This window comes from Typopeltis vanoorti, chromosome 9 (assembly GCF_054136105.1).
Source record: "Typopeltis vanoorti isolate ZY-2024b chromosome 9, IOZ_Tvanoo_1.0, whole genome shotgun sequence".
NCBI lineage: Eukaryota > Metazoa > Arthropoda > Arachnida > Uropygi > Thelyphonidae > Typopeltis > Typopeltis vanoorti.
The window spans coordinates 46659368-46683462 of record NC_143557.1 but is presented as its reverse complement, the minus strand read 5'-3'; the positions used below and the strand labels follow the sequence as shown (position 1 = coordinate 46683462).

Below are 24095 nucleotides of genomic sequence, written 5' to 3'. Positions count from 1 at the left end.
CAAGCCTAAAAGAAAGGACTGGTACTTATCTAATTCCTCAGCTAGCTCCATTTCTTTGCCATTCAGGCTTCTAAAGAGTAGTGAAGATGTTGTGGCCTTGCAAGAAGACTTGAATAAATTGAGTGATTGGGCAAGCAAATGGGGATGTGAGCTCAATGTTGCAAAATGTAAGGTTTTAAAATTTGGAAAACAAAGATGGGATGCAGAATTTATGCTTGGTGAGAATATATTGTTGGAAGTAGAGGAAATAAGAGATCTGGGAGTGATAGTGGATAAGGATCTAAAATTTAGGGGACACATCGCCAAAATTGTGAAGACAACACAAAGACTTCTGGGAATGATGAGGAGGACACTGACATGTAGAAGTAGGGAGATTCTTGTTCCATTGTATAAGGCTTTGATTAGGCCACACATGGACTATTGTGCCCAGATTTGGTCGCCTGGTTTTCAGAAGGATGAAGAGATGTTGGAAAGGGTCCAAAGGCGACTGACTAAGGTAGTTTCTGACCTCTGGAATGTCGAGTATGAGGAAAGATTGAAAAGATGTAATTTGCAGAGTCTAGTGGAGAAAAGGAAGAGGGGAGATATGATAGAGACCTACAAGTTGGTAAGGGGTTGTTATAGGATCAATGGTGGAGAAGTTCTACAGAGAATAGTGGGAGATCAGGGGAGAACCAGAGGTCATCCCTGGAAACTGTATAAAGAGGGTGTGAGTAGGGGAGTGAGAGGCAGGTTTTTTTCGTGCAGAGTTGTGAATGATTGGAATGCCTTGCCTGAGAGTGTGGTGTCTGCAAGGAGTTTGAATGTGTTTAAGACCCGGTATGATGAGATGTGTGTGAGATAAAAGGACCTCCTAGATGAGTCTTTGACTCCATGAGGTCTTGTTTAATAATAATAATAATAATAATTATGTTGATAGTACCGATCATTAACTCTGGTGATGTTGAGTTGGGAGTGTGCTTTCAGATTTGTTTCAGTAGCTGACTTTTCGCTGTTTAACCGGGCGACACCCCAGCCGGCATGAAATTTTGTCATGCTGTACTGTCATTTTGTATATTGGTTTAAGCCAATAAGAATACAATTTGGTTGGCTAAATCCCAAATTGCCAGCCCATCCTCTTTCGTTCAGTATCCAGGTAGATACCCAACAGGGTGCACCATGAGAAGGTGAGGATTGGGCATTAGGTCAGAAGCCCTAGTTGGTTCTCTGCATTCCTTTAAAGGCTATGAGGAGGTCTCCTCTCAGTTATGCAGCTTTGACCCTTAAGCACCCCACATTTCATCAACAATTGTAAGTCAAAGGTATAATCAGTGCTCTGAGGAGAAATTAGGAGAGTAAACACATTGACAACAGAAGAATCATAATTAAATATTACAGAAAAAAAATTGACATTAATATTAAAGAATGTATCAGCAAAGTTAATCTAAGATTTTATTATTTATGTGTAATGTGAGTTGAAAGATTGATAAAACAAGTATTTGAAGTTGGGGGATGTGCAAATTTTGATCACACTTCTTCAATATTCATTACAAAACAAAAATTTTCGGACTGTTGGATATGTAGATTAAAAAAATAGATTGAATTATACATGAACATCTTCAATATTATTTAGTGGACAAAAGTGTTAGTCTTATTTGTAAAGTTAAGTTTATATTATATTTCAGATGATGATTTACAAAATTTTTCTTTAAATTCTCAGTTCAAATTGTATAAAAATGGTATGGTAGAATTGCATTTTCAGTTGGCATTTCCACTCTGAGACATCTCTATGTGAAATTTTTGAGTTCCAAGGTTCAACAAAGAAACAGCAAAAACTCAGCTACTAGAACAAATCCTGAAACACATCTAAACTCAAAACTCAACATCACCAGCTTTCAAGATCAGTACTATCAACATAAGAAACCAGAATGGCAAAGAAATGGAGCTAGCAGAAGAATGGATAAGTACCAGATCGACATAATAGGGATGACTGAAAAAAAAAAAAAGACAAAAACTGGTATGATCTTTCTAAGCAATAAATACAAAATGTTATATTTAGGCAATAACAGTCAGGAAAAAGGATTAGCTATAGTATTCAACACTAAATACAAAGCTAATCATCTTGAATGGCTGGCAATATCAAGTAATGTTTGCAAATATCAGAATGGAGAACTGGACAATGAGACTTATTTGTGACTATGGTCCCACAGATGATTCTACTAAGGTAGAACTGGAGGAATTTTTTGAGGCTTTAAAGAAAGCAGCTGACACAATGAAAAAGGAGAAGTTGGTCCTTGTTGGAGATCTAAAGAGCAGAGTAAGAAGTGATTGCCAGACGTACAAAAATATTTTGGGAAAATTTGGTAAAAAGAGCAAAGTTAATAATAAGGGCAAATACCCGTTGGATTTTTGCTCAGGACATGGACTGGTTATTACTAACACCATGTTCCATCATAAAAATGTGAACAAATTCACATAGAGAGAAGAGGCAAGGAATAAGAAAAGTCTCATTGACTATGTTATTAATAGTGATGTTTTCTCCCTGGTGCAGGACATTAACGTGTACATGGGATTTGAAATTGGAAGTGATCACTATTTAGTCTTGGGCAGGAAAAAATTGAATTTCATATTGAAAAGAAAAACTTGTACGAAAGTTTTTAAAGCAAATAAAAGTTGAGCAGTTCTTATTACAGAATTAATTAGGTTTATATGATTCTGAGTTACTGGTCATAAGAAATAGAAGCTGTTTTTCATGATAAATTTGTTTATTATTTTGTTGAATAAAAAACAAGTTTTTTGCTGTTTAAAAGAAAGCAATGTTTTTGATTTGTTTTGTATCTAACAAATTAGTAAAATATCATCACCATCATCATCATCAAATTCCTGCCATATACCCTCAAGCAGTGTACAGGGTATGATAGTACTACATGAAAAATTTACGTCATTACTAACTTCTATCTACAAATTTCCTCCAAAATCAGTCTATTACTTGTCAAGACTCCAACATAATCAGATCTTATAATTCTATCATCTAAGGCACTTTGTACTGTATCAGTCCACCTATATCTGGTCTTCCTCTAGGTCTTTTTCCTGCCAACCTGGGAGAGAACACTTATTCTAATAATCTTTCCTCACCCATTCTGTTTAAATGACCATACCACCTGAGATTAGCTCTGCTAACGCATTCCTGGATGCTGACAATGTCAAGTTCTTTCCTAATATCCTTGTTTTTAATATGATATTGCCACTGATGCCATCTCTTCCAGCCCCTAATCTTTCTCAGGACTCTCATAACCATGCTCTCTAGTCTTTGCTCAAGTGTTTTACTTCAGACACAGCTCTCAAATCCATAAGTTAAAATTGGCTTGAATACTGCTGGTATATATATAGCTAATTTAGTGTTTTGCCTAATTTCTCTCCTGTTCCATATAAATTTATTCAGTTGACTTCCTACCATACTACCTTCGTTGATTCTGTTGTCTATTTCCATATTTAATTTACAATTAACACTAAAACTCATACCTATGTAGCTGAAATGTTTTACTTGTTCCACAGGTTCTCCGTTCACGACGCAGTTGACATTTTTAAAGATTCTGCCTATTTTCATTATCTTTGTCTTTTTACTGCTGACCTTCACACCATATCTATTACAACAGTAATTCAGTTTAGTCAGGGAATCTTGCAGACTTGTAGCGGATTTATTTAGAAGTATAACATCATTCGCATAAAGCTGATTAGCATCTCTAATTTTGATATCATGTTTAATGCCACCTTCCTTCGCATTGTGATCCATATAGATAATGAATAACAGAGGGGATAATGTACATCCTTATCTTACACCAGATTTAACATTAAACCATCTTCCTGTACTTCCTTCTATTCTAACTACTGACTTTCAACTTCAGTAAATACTAAGTATTGCTTGATATAATGAACCATTGAAACCATATAACTGTAGCGTATTGAATAGCTTCTCTCTCTTGGCACCTTATCATATGCCTTTTCCAGATGGACAAAACTTAAATACAGATCTATGTTATATTCCCATGATTTCTCAACTATTTGTCGTAAAGTGAAGATCTGATCCTGACAGCCTCTATTTGGCCTTAATCCAGCTTGTTCTTCACCACGCTTTTCTTCCACAATTCTTCTCAACTGTTTCTCATGTATACTTGCATTAATCTTATCAGGAACACTCAGTAGGGAAATACCTCTGTATTTCTCACATTCAGTTTTATTTCCCTTTTTATATATGGGTACTATGAGATCTCTACTGCAATCATCAGGAATTTGTCCCTCTATCCATGCCTTCTGAACTATGCAGTGCAGCTACTGTAAGACTTTTATACCACCATGCTTCAGCATTTCTGGTCGAATATCATCTACTCCTGCTACCTTTCCACATTTGAAGCCTTTGATGGTTATTTCAAGTATGGATATGTATTCCTGACTGTTGAGTGTTTTTTTTTGACTGTGCTATCACTGCTTGTTTCATTTAGCAATTTTTCGATGTAATTACTCCATACTTCAAGGATATCTTATTCTCCTGTTTTCATTTCACCTTTATCATCTCTAACTCCTTTTACAGCACTCTTTCCTCCATTTCTGAGCTTCTTCAACAACCTCCTGAATATTTTCCCACCTTCTTGATATTTATTTTCTATGTTCTTGCCAAAGTCCTCCCATGACTTTTGTTTAGCTAGTTTTACACAGTGTTTCGCTCTCTTACATTTGTCTCTGTATTCTCTAATAGCACAAGCTGACTTAATTGCCAGAAACCTTTGATATGCTTTCTTCTTTTCCTTCACTGCCTCTTGAACTTCATGTGTCCACCATGGAGTTCTGATTTTTCTATCCTTGCAGACTACCTCAACCACATTCCTCTCTGACTGAATCAATCAGGGTTTTCTTCAAGGCTTGCCACTGAATCTCCAAGGTTTAGTTCCTGTTCTCAAACTCTTTCATTTTTTCTTCAATAATCTTTGTGTATTTTAGTCTACAGTTCACATCTGAGAGATACTAAACTTTTATTCACTTTAAAACTTTCTTACATGTTATTCTTTTCAGTATGAAATTCAATTTTATCTTGTTCAAGACTAAATAGTGATCGTTTCCAATTTCAAATCCTCTGTACACTCTGGTGTTCTGCACCAGGGAGAAAACATCACTATCAACAATAACATAGTCAATGAGACTTTTCTTATTCCTTGGCTCTTCTCTCCATGTGAATTTGTGCACCTTTTTATGTTGGAACATGGTGTTAGTAATAACCAGTCCATGTTCTGAGCAAAAATCCAACGGGTATTTGCCCTTATTATTAGCTTTGCTCTTTTCTCCAAATTTTTCCAAAATATTTTTGTATGTCTGACAATCATTTCCTACTCTGCTCTTTAGATCTCCAACAAGGACCAACTTCTCCTTTTTCATCATGTTAGCTGCTTTCTCTAAAGCCTCAAAAATTTCCTCCAGTTTTACCTTAGTAGACCCTTCTGGGGAACATAGGCACAAATAAGTCTCATTGTCCAATTTCCCATTCTGATATTTGTCCACATCACTCTACTTGAGACGCCCTTCCATTCTAGAAGGTTAGCCTCATATTTAGTATTGAGCCTCATATTTAGTATTCAGGCAATGACAATCAAGAAAAAGAAGGGCTACTCCTTCTTTTTCTTGATTGTCATTGCCTGAATATAACATTTTGTATTTATTGCTCGGAAAGATCTCACCTGTGTTTGTCTTTTTTGTTTCAATGACCCCTATTATGTCAATCTGGTACTTATCTGATTCCTCAGCCAGCTCCATTTCTTTGCCATTCAGGCTTCTTATGTTGATAGTACCGATCATTAACTCTGGTGATGTTGAGTTGAGGTGTGTTTTCAGATTAGTAAAATTAAATAAATTAAAATAAATTAGTAAAATACCTTAAGATGCTAAGTTATGAATTACTTGTTCTTAATTATTGAATGGTTTGCACTATCTTTTTTTAAAGGTAAGTCAGTACATTAAGTGCATTGACTACTAAAGCGCAATGTATTATATTAAATTATAATAAACATTTTAGATTAATTTTTTATAAAAATTAAGAATATTAATATAGTGTTTAATGATATCCTTCTGTTCAAGTCAGTGAACTTATTATTAACACCAAACCTCAATTAAGTCAAAAGACTCATCACGGTTTATATGATGTCAATTTATTTGGATCATAGATGAATTTCATCTCCTGATGTGAGATTTCCTTCATCTCCTTGCTTATTGGAGGTCTGAATTAGCTTGAAAAAGTTTTATCTATTGCTGCATGCATTTGTTGTAATGAAGCATTATGTACATTTGTAGGTCACTTTGCTGTTACATATTATTATTATTATTTGATAACCTCCGTGGAGTCGACAGACTCATCATGAGAGGCCCTCAACCGGCAACATATCTATCATAATGAGCAAAGCTCATTATGATTGATATGTTGCTATCATATATTATCATATGTTTCAAGTAATGATATCACATATCATATGTTTCGAGTTATTTACACTACCTACATTCACAACGCACTCAGGCAATGCATTCCACTCACTAACAACTTACCATATAAAAAAGCTACTCCTCACTTCCTTCTTCACTACATCTCTATCTAATTTTCAGGGATGGCCTCTTGTTCTTCTTATCTTAACATCCACTCTTTTTTTATAATTTCTTCTGATAGAATCCCTTAACTTACTTGAGGGTCTCTATCATATCTTTTCTTTTCCTCCTATCCACCAACTTCTGTAATCCACATTCTTTCAAGCGCTCTTCATAACCAACGCTTCATAGTCCTGATATCACTTTGATTATTCATCTTTGGACACTCTCTATTGGTTCCACATCACAATGAAAACTAGGTGACCAAATCTGAGCACAATAGTCCATGTGTGGTCCGACCAATGCCTTATATAGATTCACGACCATCTCCTTATCCTTACATGTCAATGTACTTTATGGTTTTTTTTATGTTGTGCCCATACACGAGAGGGTGGTTGATCAATCTATAGTACATTAGTACTGTGCATGGGTAGTGGGTTGGAAAAGAAGGTATTTGTTCACATTTGATTTAAATGACTGTATATTATATTCCGTGGGGATCATAACAGATGGAAGACTGTTCCATGGTACAGCAGTTGCAGGGATGAAGGAGGAGGAAAAGAAACTTGTTCCCTCGGTTTGTAGATGCACTGTGAAGAGACGTTGAGCAGCAGCAGCAGCTGCATGTGTTCCAACAAGCTTGGTACTAAGTGGGGGAATGATTGATGCTATTTCAGATGAACATTTTCCATGGAAATATTTGTAGAATACACATAGTGCAGAGACCAATCGTATGTATGAAAGTGGGGGGAGTGAGTTGGTAAGAGATGGGTCATTAATAAGTCTGATTGCCCTCCTCTGTATTGAGTCAAGCATTTTGAGGGATCTTTTGGGAGTCCGACCCCATACGTGGGAGCAGTATTCAAAAGCTGGGCAGATTTGTGATTTGTATAAGGTTAACAGCTGTTCAGGGGTGAAGTAACGTCTTGAGCGAAAGAGAAATCCTAGATTTTTAGAAGCTGAGGATGCAATGGTTGTGATGTGTTTATGCCAGGAGAGGCTTGATGTCAGGATAATTCCAAGAAGAGAAATCACAAATTGTCTGGAAATTTCGGTGCTGTCAAAAATAATACTGGGAGAAAAAGGTTCTTTTTATGAGAAATAAGAGTGCCGGGTTTTATTAGCATTGAAATTGACTAGGTTATCTGAACCCCATTGGAGGATGGCTTGGAGATCAGAATTGAGGGCAGTGGTGATTGATGTTCTGTAGGTTGAGGTGAACTGTGTAGAGTAAGGTTTATCAAAAGAAAGGAAGGAGTTCAATGTGCTGTCGTCTGCAAAACTGTGTATTGGGTTGGAGGTCAGCTGAATTAGGTCATTGATATATAGCAAGAAGAGTGTTGGTGAGAGGACAGAACCTTATGGAACCCCCGAGCATTAGTTGAATTGTGAGAGGATAAGGAACCATCCACCACCACACAGTGTGCGTCCAGACAGAAAGCTGGCAATCCAACTACAGAAGTCTTGAGACAGACCAAACAATGGCAGCTTGCTTAATAAGCCTTTGTGCCAGACCAGGTCAAAAGCTTTGGAGATATCAAGTGCAATCACTTAAGATTCGCCAAACTTCTCCATGGTATTTGTCCAGAGATGGGTGACATATGTGAGCAGATCTCCTGTTGATCGGCAGCAATGGAATCCATACTGGTGGTTGTTTATTAGGTGGGTGGGTGTCATAGCAGCAATACGATGTGCAGTCTTTGCAACATGTGCGATGTGCCTTCAGTCCACTGTCCACCATCACTCCAAGATCTCAAATCTCATCCACTTCATGAAGTACAGCTTCACCAAGCCTTATACCAGGGTGGTCTAAAAAGTTCTCGACCTAACAATAAAAAAATGAATTTATAATTTCAAAATTATTTTTATTTTTAAACATAATCTTCCTTAAGACTAATACTATTCCAGCGATGCTCCAGCATATCTGCAAAATACCCCTCTACAGCTGCAATCACCTCTTGATTCGAAGAAAAACACTGACCAGTGAGAAAGATTTTTAGTTTTGGGAAGAGATAGAAGTCAGAGGGAGCCAAATCTCGGGAATAGGGTGGAAGTTCCATCAATTCATAGTGCAGATCCCTTAATTTTCCCATTGCCAAAACACCTTTGTGGGCAGGCGGATTGTCCTGATAAAGATGTTTTTTTTCTTCTGCAAACCAGGTCTTTTCTCATGAATTTTTTCGTCTAGTCTGGTTAAAAGACTAGGAAAGTTTCCCTAGTTATTGTTTTATCCTTTTCAAGATAATTAATAAACAAAATGCCTTTAACATCCCAAAACCTGAACAGCTGGCTTCTGTCCACTGTTTTGACTGCTGTTTGGATTCTGGTTATAATGGTGAATCCAAGTCTCATCCATAGTAATAAATCTAAGCACAAAACAATTTTATTCTTGTTAAAACACTCCAACCACTGTTCAGAGATTTTCATGTAAGTGTGTTTTTGATCTACTGTGAGCAAACGCAGCACCCATCTTGCACAAAGCTTTTTCATTTGCAATTCTTCATGCAAAATATATCCTACATATTCTTTTGAAATGCCTATAAGTTTCATCAATTTCATGCACTTTGACTTGTCGGTAATCCAATACCGTATCGTGCACTTGATCAATGATTTCTGATGTTGTTACACTTTTTGGATGTCCTTCACGTTGATCATTTTCAAGGCTTGCACAGCCACGTTTAAACTTGGTAGCCCATTTCTTAATTGTCGAAAACGAAGGAGAAGAGTGCCCATAAACTTTTATGAATTTGAATGAATTTCTTTTGGCATTAAACCTTCTTTTACATAGAATTTTATAACTGCACGATACTCAATTTTATCCATTTCAAGTGATACAGACAACACTTTTGCTTCAGACAGCTGTATAAAACAAACTACTTGATAGAATGACTTGCATTTTCACATGGATGCTTATGACAGATGTACCAACTTAAAAAAAAAAATCTTGCTGATAGTGTTGCCATGTATGGTCGAGGCTGAGAACTTTTCAGATCACCCTTGTATCTTGGTATTCCATAGTGTAACACCTTGCATTTATTAACATTAAAAATGCAGCCGCACTTATTTGCTGATGAGTAGTGCTGATGTTAATTCTCTACGGGAAGATTTGAATAGTGAAAAGTCTATTCAAATCTTCCTGTAGAGAATTAACATCAGCGCTACTCCTGATAATTTTACCTAACTTTGCATCATCGGCAAACATTTGAAGATCCCCAGTCATTCCACATGAAATGTCATTAACAAACAAGTTAAATAGTAGGGGCCCCAAGGAACCCTGAGGCATGCCAGTGGCTACCTTCCTTTTCTGAGACACAGCCCCATCATACACAACTTGCTGGTATCATTCAGAGAGCCAATCTCTGATCCATCTAACCAATATGTGATCTATTCCTATCCTCTGCAACTTGTGCACCAACTGTCATGTGGTAATATCATTGTATATGACTCTCCCTTATCCAACAAATTTGTCACCTAATCATCAAACATAAGCAGATTGCTAAAACAAGACCTGCACTTCACATACCCATGCTGACTATCATAGAGAATCTTATGTTCATCAACCTATTCCTGTATTCTATTTCTAACCAATTTTTTCAACATTTTGATCACAATTGCAGATATACAGACCGGTCTATAATCTAAAACTTCTGTTCTCTAACTATGCTTGTGGAGAGGTATTATTTTGCTTTATTTCCACACCCTAGGAATCTTACCCATTGCAAGACTTTCATTAAATAACCATCACAAGGGCATTGCTAACTCTTTTCATCTCTAACATTCTTTAAAAATATGCGGTGATATGTCATCCATTCCCACAGCCTTATTAGCATCTAACCCAAGCAACACTTGATACACCTCCAGTTTTTTCACCTTTAATTCTTCTAATTCTTGCCTTCTTCTACATATTGCACAGCATCATTCACACCACAATACACTGATGAAATGTTTGTTAAATAATTCCACTGTATCATTTGCTATGTTTACTTTGCTACCATAGCTATCCACCAGCATCAACCTGCCATAATTATGTTTCCTCTTACTTGCCACATATCAGAAAAATTCCCTTGGAATTTGACCTGACAGGCCAATCTCTTCTCATATTCTGCTTTTTTTTTTTTTTGACTATGATTGTCACTTTTCTGGCCTGCACTTTATGTTCTTCGTGTATCTGTTCACTGCGAACTATCTTGTACTTTCTCCATAACAGCTTTTTTGTAACACTGCTTGATTTCACTGTTCATCGATCTCAATCCTACTCTGTTTATTCACCTAATTTTTGACATGTAGTTATGCATTGATTGTGTTAGATACTACTTATTATCTTTTCTACATAATCATTTTTCATCTTTTCTACACTATTCATCAACCCAATATATTGATACTAATTGACTATGGAGTTTCTGATAATCACCCACCTTATAGTTCACATATAGACCTTCTTGATAACTTTTCCTGCATTCCAAAACATTTTTAGATTCACAATACCACAGCACAATGATTATATCCACTCTAGCTATCACACAAAAGCACTATTATGCAAATCTACGCAATATGTTTCAGCCAAGTGCTGAAACATATTGTGTAGATTTTCACATTCAACTTGTTTCAGCACTTGGCTGAAACAAGTTGAATAAAGAGGTGTGAGGACTAGATTATTTTCTTGGAGAGTGGTGAATGAGTGGAATCGGTTGCTAGAGCCAGTTGTGAGTGCTTTGTCTGTTAATGGGTTTAAGGAGAGGTATGATAGATTGTGTTGTGTGGATAGATTGGATCTCCTGTAATGAGTGTTCGGACTCCATGGAAGTGTCCATATACTACTAATAATAATTTAGTTAAAAAAATAAAAAAACACTTTTTGTAACATCATTCAAATACACTACTACTGCTTGCTGCAACTTTCTTTCTTTCTTGATATTGTTAATTGATATATATATATCAGTTTAAACAGACAAACAGGAATACATTGAATGATATTAATTTCAATTGCTTTTTTTATGTGATGGTGTGAATTTAATGTTTCAGATCCAGAAAGTTCTTACAAAATCTATAGCAGTGTAAGAAAAGTGATTGATTCTTCTTTGAAGCATGAAAAATATGAGATGCCAAAAGGTAACTTGATTTCTTTCTTTCTTTCTTATCTTATAAATGTTTCATAAGTAACATCACTTGGAAAAGTGTTTTAAATATCTTAATTCTTTTTCTCTGATCTTACAAATGTTTTGTAGTAACTACCTGGACAAGTGTTTGAATATTTGTAGATTGGTTAAAAAAGTTACAGAACCCACAGTAATGTGTTTGGGTTAGAAGTTCTGAACAGAGAATAAAACTTATTGGGGTCTTTCATAGCTGTAGGTTATAATCCTTTAGGCGCATTGGATGGAAATGCTGCTGTTCCAGAAAACAAATAGATATAGATAAAAGAAGAAAATCTAGTTCATTCTGTTTGAAGGTATTGATCAGATGCTGTCTGTATTTTAATAGGTTGGTTTGAAGGAAATTGAAAAACATGAATGTCACTTCAGTTTAGCAGTACTTCGGGAATTAACTGTAGAAAAGGCATTAAGCAGCAATTGAGTTATTTTGTAATAGCAATGTAGCCCTGTAGTAGGTCATCACTTAGTCAAAATTGAATCTTCTTGAATAGCATTAAGGATTGTTAGCAAGGTTTATTGGTATTTAAACTAAAGTAAAGCAGAATGCTTAGAAATATTTGGAGGATGAGGAAACCGATGTTCATTCCATGAAAGACTGAAATGTAAGTAAATGAAGACAGCTAATCTTGTCTAAGCTTCTGTGCTCTACAAAATGCAATGGGAAGTTGACTTTTTTAAACTAAAGTTGTTTTTGGTTGCTTCTTGCAACCTTTTGAAATATAAGTGTTAATTCTGAAGTAAATTATATTATATTAGGTTAAAATACTTCTTATTGTTGATTACCAATACTTGAAACTGTCCAGTGCATGGGGAAAGTAAATTAAGGACCAATTAATGTGTTCTGGGGGGAGAGATGAATAAAACTAATGGACTTAATAAAGCTTAGTGTGGGAAGTTATGCTGTAGTTACCCAACAGAATGCTAGTTCTTCTCCTTGTGTCTTATCCCATCTATTTGGGGTCAGCCTTGCAAGTCCTCTTTTTTCCATTTTTACCTATCATGTGCTGCCATTTCTTCAATTGCTCCACACTCTTCCATGTCTCTTCTCACCACTTCTCTCCATGTCTTCCTCAGTCTACCTCTTCCCATCCACATTCAGATTCATAGTCCTATTTACATTTTCAGTTTCTGAGCTGAAAATGTTCAGCTCAGAAGAGTTCAACATGCCCAAACCATCTTAACCTGTTTTCCCCCATTATTTCAACTATTGGTACTGCTCCCAAGCTACCTCTGATAAATTATTTTCTAATTTTATCCTTTCTTGTTATTCTGCACATCCACCTTAACATTCTCATTTCTGCCACATTCATCCTTTGCTCATGTATTTTCTTTACAGCCCAACATTCTGATCCATATAACATGGCAGGCCTCACAACTGACTTGTAGAACTTCTCCTTTAGATGAATTGGGACACTTGTTACACAAAACAGTGCTGACTTGTCTCCATTTTAACCATCCTCTGCTAATTCTACCAGTCACCTCTTCATCAATCTCACCATCTCTCTCTCTCTCTCTCTCTCTCTCTCTGTGTAACACTGAGCCCCATTTTTTCAACTAAGACCTACATTTTTTTTCCCCCATCCAAAACTAAATACCTTCATGGGTATTTATTTCTGGAAATAGGTGTGTATTTTGTGTATTCCTCAACAGGTTATTACATTCACCTAAGTGGTATTATTTGTATTCACTTGGTGTTACTTAGTATCACAAGGCATAGTCATCCTGTGAAAATTCATGTTTTTTACTAATACCATCATGATTTTATTCCTCTATTTATCAATTGTTATGAACATATTCATGCATTACAATGCATGTTATAGGAGAAATGATTGTACAGTGCAATCCCTGTTTTAGATATTTGAAGATAATATCTTAAACTATATGTTAAATTCAGGAAATTAAGGAATTGAAATTATGCACATGGATAGGCTTATGTGTTCGTCAGACATTTTTGTAATGGATTTCACGGTTTGATATGAACACAGATGGATAAGAAAATAACTATTTATTAACTTAAAAGCTAATATTTCACTGGTATTATTCAGAGCACACAACACAAACTTTGTATTGTGTGCTCTGAAGATGCTGGATATAATACCAGCGAAATATTAGCTTTTATGTTAATAAATAGTTATTTTCTTATCCATCTGTGTTCATATCAAACCGGGAAATTCATTCCAAAAATGAAATTATGCAACCTAAAGAAAAATACATGTTACCTTGTAACAAAACAAAATTTTTAAAATGCAGTTAAAACAGCATACATCTTTGAACATGATTTAGTTCAACTATTTACATGGTTGATCACTCTTTAACAGGAATAGAACTTATCAAGAAACATTGATAAGGAATAGAACTTATCAAGAAAAAATGACTGTTTTGAATCTTGACTGTTCAGATTCTGTTTAAGGAGATGAAAGGCTATATTCTATTCTTTGTTTTCACAGAACATATTCACCTGGAAGAAAATAGCATGATACAGAGAACATAATGTTGTGGCCTTGCAAGAAGACTTGAATAAATTGAGTGATTGGGCAAGCAAATGGGGATGTGAGTTCAATGTTGCAAAATGTAAGGTTTTAAAATTTGGAAAACAAAGATGGGATGCAGAATTTATGCTTGGTGAGAATATATTGTTGGAAGTAGAGGAAATAAGAGATCTGGGAGTGATAGTGGATAAGGATCTAAAATTTAGGGGACACATTGCCAAAATTGTGAAGACAACACAAAGACTTCTGGGAATGATGAGGAGGACACTGACGTGTAGAAGTAGGGAGATTCTTGTTCCATTGTATAAGGCTTTGATTAGGCCACACATGGACTATTGTGCCCAGATTTGGTCACCTGGTTTTCAGAAGGATGAAGAGATGTTGGAAAGGGTCCAAAGGCGACTGACTAAGGTAGTTTCTGACCTCTGGAATGTCGAGTATGAGGAAAGATTGAAAAGATGTAATTTGCAGAGTCTAGTGGAGAGAAGGAAGAGGGGAGATATGATAGAGACCTACAAGTTGGTAAGGGGTTGTTATAGGATCAATGGTGGAGAAGTTCTACAGAGAATAGTGGGAGATCAGGGGAGAACCAGAGGTCATCCCTGGAAACTGTATAAAGAGGGTGTGAGTAGGGGAGTGAGAGGCAGGTTTTTTTCGTGCAGAGTTGTGAATGATTGGAATGCCTTGCCTGAGAGTGTGGTGTCTGCAAGGAGTTTGAATGTGTTTAAGACCCGGTATGATGAGATGTGTGTGAGATAAAAGGACCTCCTAGATGAGTCTTTGACTCCATGAGGTCTTGTTTATTAATAATAATAATAATAATAATAATAATTTCTCAAGCCAGTATCTAAAATGAATTGCTGATGTGTGGTGTGTACTTCTCTAATTTTCTAAATGAATTCAGCATAAGGTTTACATTTATGTTAAAAAATAATTCTCTATGGTTGTTTTGTTTATATATAATAATAATAATAATTTTTTCCCAGCTGGACTCCATCTATTAGCTGCTCATTCTCCCCAGTTTAGTCAGTTTCTTTTCGATAATTATGAAACAATGTATAATGAATTAGTATATTGGACGAAATGCTCAAACAGGGAAATGCGATCAGCTGGATATGCAGCCTTAGAAGCATTCTTGAAACAAGTAAGTTAAAAAAAAAAAAAAAAAAGAGTAAAGATTAAATATCATTTAGCTTTCTTGTAATTTGTGATATATTAAGTTTTTAATTTTAAAACTACAGTCATCTCCCACTACTGCAAACACCATTATAGCAAACTTGCTTACTATAACAAACTACCTAAATGTCCAGACCAGAGTTCGTTAAGGCACACTGCTATTCTAAAGGAAATGGACTGTAGCAAACTGTTCATTGTAAAGAACTATTTCAATGGTCCCAACATGTTTGCTGTAATGAGTACAAACTGGTACTTTAAAGCTGAGTTTAAATTCAGTAAGCATTTTTTTCACCTTGGATATATGGCCATTTATTTATAATTTTGAATTTACTATTTCTGAGCTTAGATTCACATTATTCTAGGCTCTGTAGACTTTGTGCATAACAATTTATAGTGAATTTATAATGTTTTATCTATGGAAGGTTGCATTTTAGTGACTTAGGGACTATATATTCTGGAAATTATTCATTTCCAGAATGTATCTTTTAAGAGAGCAAAACACGTTAAACACAAGTAAATAACTTGAATGAAAACAACACATATATTTCATGATGATGTCATAAGTGAAATATTAACAACGGAAATCATTATTAGAGAAATAAGCTATTCAAAGAGACAAGAATGCAGGGTAAATACAATAGTGGGTTCAACATTGAAACAGTTGTTGCATTCTGGAAAGATCGTATTAAAAAAATAAATAAATATTATTTCTGATATTGTATAGGATGAGAATCTCTCAACTTTTGGATATATAATAAAATTAGTTTAATCCTTTATCCAAGTGTGAGCAAACAAAGTTTGCACCTGAAAGTATCTTCAGGACTGGGGTAAGGTGGTACAACACCAGGGCAACTCTTTGCAAAGGTGGAGCAAGCTACCAACACTCATATCTCAGTATCTCCTATAATGCAAAACACATCTCCTTGCGGATATGTCTAATGTTATGCATTAAGGGTGGTACAACACCACCTTACCCCAGTCCTGAAGATACTTTCAGGTGCAAACTTTGTTTGCTCACACTTGGATAAAGGATTAAACTAATTTTATTATACTCTAACCAAGTGAAAAATAAACTTTTGACATTTCTCAACTTTTGGAGGAGAGTGGCAGTCATTCTGATTCAAATTAGATTGCTGTAACAAGGCTTCACAACTTTATTTGAAGTGATGTTCATATTTAAAATTACTATGGAAAAGGCAAAACTCATTCCAAAGGATAATGTATTTGGTATCAATACTATGTTGTGCAAGACCAGACTTAAGGTTTAAGGTATTTAGTATAATACTGATGTTCACTAATTCTTTTTCTTTCCCTCCACAGAACAGGTTGTCTGCCCAAAGTATGTTAGATTACATTTACAAGAAATCTGTGAACACCAGCCAGAGACAGAGGTGTGGAAGTTTATCTTTTGTAGGTGGTAGGAGATTAGAAATTTCATTGATAGAAAATATGTGGGTATGGAGTGAAACTTAAGATTCTGCCTTCACCTTCAAAAATATATGGAATTATTCTTATAATTATTTTTTTTGGGAAGGGGGGAATTGAGATTCCACTAATGTTTTTGATGATGAGAAGCATTTGTTAAGGCTGAAATAGAACAAATGGCACGTTTTCTTTGCTGTTGACTTTAATTTTTGGAAGGCATGATGAACAGAGCTTTGATGTGTATATCTACCAGTGAAGACAGATATATATACATCAAAAGGCTGTGCAACTCGCACAACCATCCTTTCCTATGATAAATTAAATACATGGAAGGCTATTGATTTGGTGTATGAAAGTGGCTAGTCTAATATCCAACTCCATCTGCTCTAGTTGGCTTTCAACTCAAATCAAACAAAATCCTTTGCAAAATCTAAGTATACTATTGTGTATCCATCTCCCTCATCCAGTGTAGCTGTCACCTTATTGTAATAATTAAGTAGATTACTAAAACATGACCTCCCTTTAGCAAATCCATGCTATCCATCAAAGATAATACCATTTGTTGTTAACCCAATTCTGGATGCTAGTTCTCACCAGCTTCTCCAACACCTATAATTTGATGCTTGAGCTCTGCCGCTTCCTTAGGAAGCAGTATAGTCTTGCCTGCTTTCCTTCCACTTCTTTGGAACTTGACAGAATGTAAAACTCATATTGAACATGTATTCCAAAGCAGACGTGAACTCCCTGGCATATTCCCTCAAAGTATGTGGTGATATATCATCAAGTTGCACAGCTTTATTGACATCTAATTTACTCAATTCCACATCTCTTGCTCATTAGCTTTCACAAGAATGAAAGACTAGTTATCTTTGTACTATATTTAGCAATACAATTAAACTTTGTTTTTCCTTGCATCTGCAGAAAGGTGTGGGGGCAAGGATGCATTTCACTGCACAGTGATATTTTCATTCTATTCTTCTCAAAGAATAATGAGTAAAAATCCATTTATTCTTCTGAATAAAACTTAATTCCATGTTCTGATGATTCCAACAAAATACTAACTAAATATTTATAACTTTTAAAATAACCTAATCATGTGATGTATTTTTAAGTAGTAATTTTTATGTGCATAAAGAAAAACTAGAATATGTCTGCATAAAAAAGGAAATTATTTATGCATGTATTACTGTGTAAAAAAAAAAGTGTTCAGTGATCATAACTACTAAATAAAAGAAAATTATTAGAAAACAAAGCAAAATATTAATAAAAAAATAGAAATTACATCTCACAAGCACAACAAATTGCATAAAATGATTTATTTATTAAATGTTCTAAAGCATAAAAGTGTTACATTTATTCCATGCTTGGATTAATCATCTTTTCTTTGTGGCTCTCACTCATGAAAGTTTATTTGCAGACTATAGTACATTTGTACTGTGGGTAGATTAAAGTTTGTTTTCAAGCCACTTCAGTCCTCCAGTAAATGGGGCAGTGGTCTCAAACCAGGTGATGAACTTCATCTCGCACCTAAACACAATTACAAACATCAGTGCCTATAGCAGGATTTGAACCTGCAGCCTATTGGTTGGAGAGCAGTTACACTAACTACTCAGCCAGCCAAGCTGGCAACATTGTTATTATCTATCAACATTATTAGTTCAGCCCCTTTCTATAGCCATTATTTGTTAGTTATTTATATTTTGCAAACAAATCTTTCCCTCTCCTCATCTTGTATCTTTTTTTTTTTTTATAATTATATCCCTTATAGATACGTGTGGAGATAGGATCACATGTAATTTGTTCCATCCCAGAAACTTTGTGGAGGCATACACATACATCTCACGTGTAAATTATTAGTAATGCATAATGCATTTGCCTCTAATGATATTATTTCTTTTCACTCCTGTTCTTTCCCTCCCTTATATTTGCCAGCATTCTCACGTGGCTCATGTCTTAATAATGTTAGTTCACAGTTACATCTTTTAATAATTAAATATACAAACCATATATAGATTCCTCCTTAATTATTGGTTACTAATATATCCTGAAACCTACACATCTCCCCCACCCCAAGCGTAGTTTAGGTTTCAATTAGAAAAATCCATTGTGATTTTTGCTGTATGCCCACTGATATGCAGAAAGTATGACCTAACTTTTTTGTGTCTTCTTGCTGCAAGGTCAAGAATAGCCTGATTTTTGTTCTTGCCCTGTGTGAAGGTGTTGAAGTACTAATCTAATTATTTTCAAAGTTGAAATTTCTACTTTTCTTAGATAATATATATATATATATATATATATATATATATATATATATAATAGAAAAAACAAACAAACTTATAATATATCAACAACAGTAATAATGAACTTGTATAGTTAATTTTCGATTTGTTTCATTTATTACAGATTGCCAAAATCTTAAACCAGAGTGATAAAAATACCAGTGATGCAGCAGTATTCAAGGTATTTATTTATAATATTTTAGATTGTTTTTCTATGATATAGAAAAAATATACCTCCAAAAGCATGACTTTCCTATACATACTGGCCACTGAATTAGAAACCTTAATTTAATACCATGTTGGACATCCTTAACCTGAATTACAGCACATATGCTTTTAGCATAGATTCCACAAAGTATTAGTTCGCATCTATGTCTACAACATACCAGGTGTTCATCAGGTGTTAACTGGCTCACATTTAATGGACAAGGACTTTGCTCCTGGATCTGATTTTTTAACATGTCTTATACATTCTCAATGGGGTTTAGATCCATGCTTTCTAGTGGCCAGAGAAGATGGTGGGAATCGCTTCATGTGCAGCAAGCTTCATGCTTGCTGAACCACTGCTGAACAATTATTGTGCAATAGACAGTAGCATTGTTGTCCATGAAACAACTGTCACCTTCTGGATAAAAAGTCAACATTGCAGGATGGACTTGATCAGCAACAGTGATGAGATATTCCTTGGAAGACACCTGACTTTCCAGCAATATCAGGCAACCCATTCTGTATGAACAGAATATGTCCCACACCATGACACCACCTCCAGAAGAACCTTGAGTTACGTTTACAAGACAAGCTGGGGTCATTGCTGGGGTCACCATCACCTACTGGATGAAAATCAACATTGCAAGAGGACTTGATCAGCAACAATGTTCAGATATTCTGTGAAGGACACCTGACCTTCCAGAAATATCAAGGAACCTATTCCTTATGAACAGAGCATGCCCCACACTATGACACCACCTCCAGAACCATGAGTTGTGTTTACAAAGGCATGCTGGGTTCATTGCTTCAAGAGGCTCCTGCCAAACTCTCTGCCTACCATCAGTAAAAAACAAGGTGTTACTGTGACTCATTGGACCATGTGACTTTTTTTCCAATCTTCTAGTGTACAGTCATGATGTTCCTAACACCACTGTAGATGAACTTTTCAGTTCATTGCAGAAATCAGTGGTTTCAATATAGAGACGTGACTATCAGTACCAATCTTTAATTCCCTGTGCATGATTTGGTGAGATATAGGTCAGGAACAGACTTGATTAAATTCTTATTCAGTTGCTCCACACAGGAAGTTCTGTTTGTCCTTACAAGCCTTCTCAGATAATGATAGGCTGTCTTAGAACCACAGTTATGCCTCTTAGACAATCAGTGTAGGTTATTTTTCCACTGATTAAACACCTGGGATACTTTACCTTTTGAGAAAACAGTCACTCTGCTGTTTTTCAAAATCGTGGCTCCAGCCAGATAGGCACCCAGCAGCATTCTTAAATAGTTGCCTAGAACCCTTGGTGATGCAAGTGACCAAGTATATACATTGTGTAAGTGACATTTATGTACATCTGCATAAACATTTCTGATTTATTCAGTGATATGTGTATTCCTCAAACATATGTCTTCCATAATTGGAGAAGGAAATGTCAACTCCTGTGTAGTAAATGACTAGCACTGCGATGCACTTATTAAACTTGTGTTGGTGTTCAAATGAATAAAGAACTTTAATGGGTTACCAACAACATAGAAGTAAAAAGAATATTTTAATCCAATGTTTTTCCCAAAAGTAACTGAAGCATTGTCATGGATAAAGATAACATGGTATCTTTATCTGCGGAGTATTTATTATTTTGTCTATTTTTTGGGGGGATTATAGCCATCAGCTTAAACATTGTGAGAGCTCTGATTCTGTGAGTTAGTGTTTTTAGGATACCATTTTGTTGAACTGGTTCATGGTGTTGAATGTTTGTGCAGATATCTCCCAGTATGTGTAGGTTTTCTATCAACAGAAAAAGATAATGAACCATCAGGAAGGGTGATTCCTGTTCCATTGTGAAGTGGATTTTAGGGTGTTGGCTATTTAAATGCACTAAAAATGTATCTAATGGGTCTGGACCATGTGGCCAAAAAGCAAACACATTATTAACATAGCACAGCCAAACCACCAGTTGGAGAGTGGCTGTATTCATTGCTTAGTTTTATAAGTGTTCTGTGTAGAAATTGGCTAAAGGGGGGGGGGGCATAGTTGTCCCATCTAGTTGTTTGTATATCTTCCTTTTTCATTCAAAATAGCAAGCATGTATGGTAAATTTGAATTATTCAAACATGTCTGGTGAAAAATGTGACTCTAACAAATCAAGGAGCTCAGTTAATGGTACATTGATAAATAGTGAATTAATATAGAAACTAATCATTATGTCTGAATTTTTTAAAATACAGTTTTTAATATTCTTTTTAGGTGAATAGAATTTTTACCAAAAGAGGAAGAATTACATCAGAGAGGCTGGTAATTTAGCCAAAACAATATGTTGTTTTGGCTAAATTACCAAGAATTGAAAACGACTGGATGGCACACAACAACCAGTTGTTTTCAATTATTGGTGATCTGGTGAACAAAGCCTCTCCATTCCACTCAGTCTCCTGTCCTTTCTTTCAGTAATTGTAAATTCAAGTTGGTAAGTTCTTTTATGTTGTCCATCCAACTTTTTTGTGGTCTTGCTCTTCTTCTCATTCCCACAATCTTCTTTTCCTATGATTCATCAGCTCACATAATATGTTCAAAGTACATCAACTTCTGATTAACTAGCAGTCATCGCCTCCAAGGAGGCATTCGGTCTTTATATTCTCTAAAATCTTATTGGTCATTCTTGCACTCCATGAGATTCTTATGTCTCCTACACACCCGTAATTCAAATGAATCAATTCCCTTTCTGTCTTTCTTCTTAATAATCCAGCTTTCACATCAATACATCATTACTGGAAATACCATTGCTTTGACAATTCTAACTTTTATGGCCTTACTCACACTTCTACCTTTCATAATTTCTGTGAGGTTTATCATAGCTTTTTTGCCATGACTATCCTTTTAGTTTCATCTTCATATTTACCATCATTTCTGATTCTGGACCTCAATAAATCATACATAACTTTCAACAATTTCTATTTTATCTCCCTTTATTATAAATTCATTTCAATTGCTAGATGCCATCACTTTTGTTTAGCTGATGTTTAAATTAAGCCTGGCTTGCTATTTTCCTTCTTAACCAATGGAATCAACTGCTCCAGATCTTCCTTAGTTTCTGCTGTAAGGTTTTTTTTCATCTGCATATCTTAAATAATTTTTTTTTTCTGCCACCAATCCTTATTCCATTTGGATCTTTGTCTAGGTTAGCCATTCTTATAATATATTCACTTCCTCTCTTCATCTTAAGTATTCTGCAATTGAGCAGGTTCTTTTCTTGGTAGCAAAAACTTTCCTTCCACTCTCTTCTATTCTGAGCCTTCTCTTTCAAGGTTGTGTACCTGTCTCCATTCAACATGTCATCTAGCATTGTTTTTCTTACTCTTCCTCTGGGTCTTTTTCAGTCTATTTTCCTTCAATGGCATTTCTGATGATTCCATTTCCTCTCAAGAATATGTCTGAGCCAGTTTTGTTTTCTTCTTTTTATCCTCTTTAACAGACTTCTTTCTTCTTCTACTCTTTTTAGGGACCTCTTCGTTAGTTATTTTATCTGTCCATTTGATTTTTTCCATCCTTCTCCAAATCCACATCTCAAAACTTTCCAAAATCTTAATTTCTTTCTTCAATGTCCAAGTTTCAGCTGCATAGAGGACAACACTCCACACATAACATTTTATTAGTCTTTTCTTTAGGTTTCTGTCCATTTTACTTCTGAATAAATTCCATTTTCTATTAGAGGCATTTCTTCCCATTGCTATACTGCTAATCACACTTCCTAGATATTTAAATGTCTTTACTTGATTCAATTTTTCCCCATTTATTCTGATATCCATATTTGCCTCTTTCCTCGCTATTTTCATTACCTTTGTTTTTCTTATGTTAATTTTCATTCCATAATTGATACAGAATTCCAGTAATCTGTTCAACAGATGTTGTAGTCCTGTTTCAGTATTTGATAATAATGCCTTGTCATTAGCATATTGTATTACAAATATCTGTCTACCTCCAATCTTTATTCCTCCTTCTGCATTCTCCAGCACTTCTTTTAACATTGCTTTGGAATACATGTTAAACAAAATTGGTGACAGAGAACAGCCTCGTCTTACTCCTCGTCCAATGATATTTGGTTCTGTTGTACCATATATGTCTCTCACTATGGCAGTTTGTCCCATGTATAGTGAAATAATTAGCCTTCTGTCTTTCCAATCTATACCAATCTTTTCCATTACTTCTGCCATCTTATCCCATTTTACAAAGTCAAAAGCTTTTTCAAAATCTATATAACAGATATTAACTTCTTTATTCACTTCCAGACTTCTTTCATTTATTATTCTTAACAGTCTAATTGCATCTCTTGTTCCCTTACCCTTCTTGAAACCAAACTGATCTTCTCCAAGAAATTCTTCTACTTTAGATGCAATTCTCTGTGTTAAGATTCTCATAAGTATTTTTGAGGTATGGGAAATGAGGCTTATTGTTCTAATATCCTTGCAGTTCATTGCATTACTTTTCTTTGGTATAGGTATAAATATTAAGGTCATAAAATCTTTTGGTAGTTCTCCTTTGTTATAAATTAAATTTATTATTTTGGTTAGTTCTTCAGTTCCTTTCTTCCGAAGTTGTTTGAGGAATTCTGCAGACATTTCATCTCTTCCTTCTGCCCTTCCACATTTTAGTTCTTTAATGGCCATTTCTACTTCTGTCTTCAAAATCTCTGGGCCTAGATCATCTTCATTACCTTCTTTATATCTTCTAATGGCAACTCATTTGGTCTGTTTTCCTTGTCATATAGATCTTC

At 35.3% G+C, this 24095-nt stretch overlaps 1 protein-coding gene across 1 annotated transcript in view; it reads left to right on the top strand.

The window, feature by feature from the left end:
• Positions 1 to 15296: 15296 nt before the first annotated feature.
• The window catches only part of LOC150103016 (DNA-dependent protein kinase catalytic subunit-like), a 63543-nt gene continuing 54744 nt past the window's right edge, over positions 15297 to 24095 (top strand). The window contains exons 1-2 of the mRNA XM_090398051.1: positions 15297 to 15386; positions 19247 to 19303. Coding sequence (XP_090254177.1) covers positions 15297 to 15386; positions 19247 to 19303 — 147 coding nt within the window. The remainder of the gene's footprint in view (positions 15387 to 19246; positions 19304 to 24095) is intronic.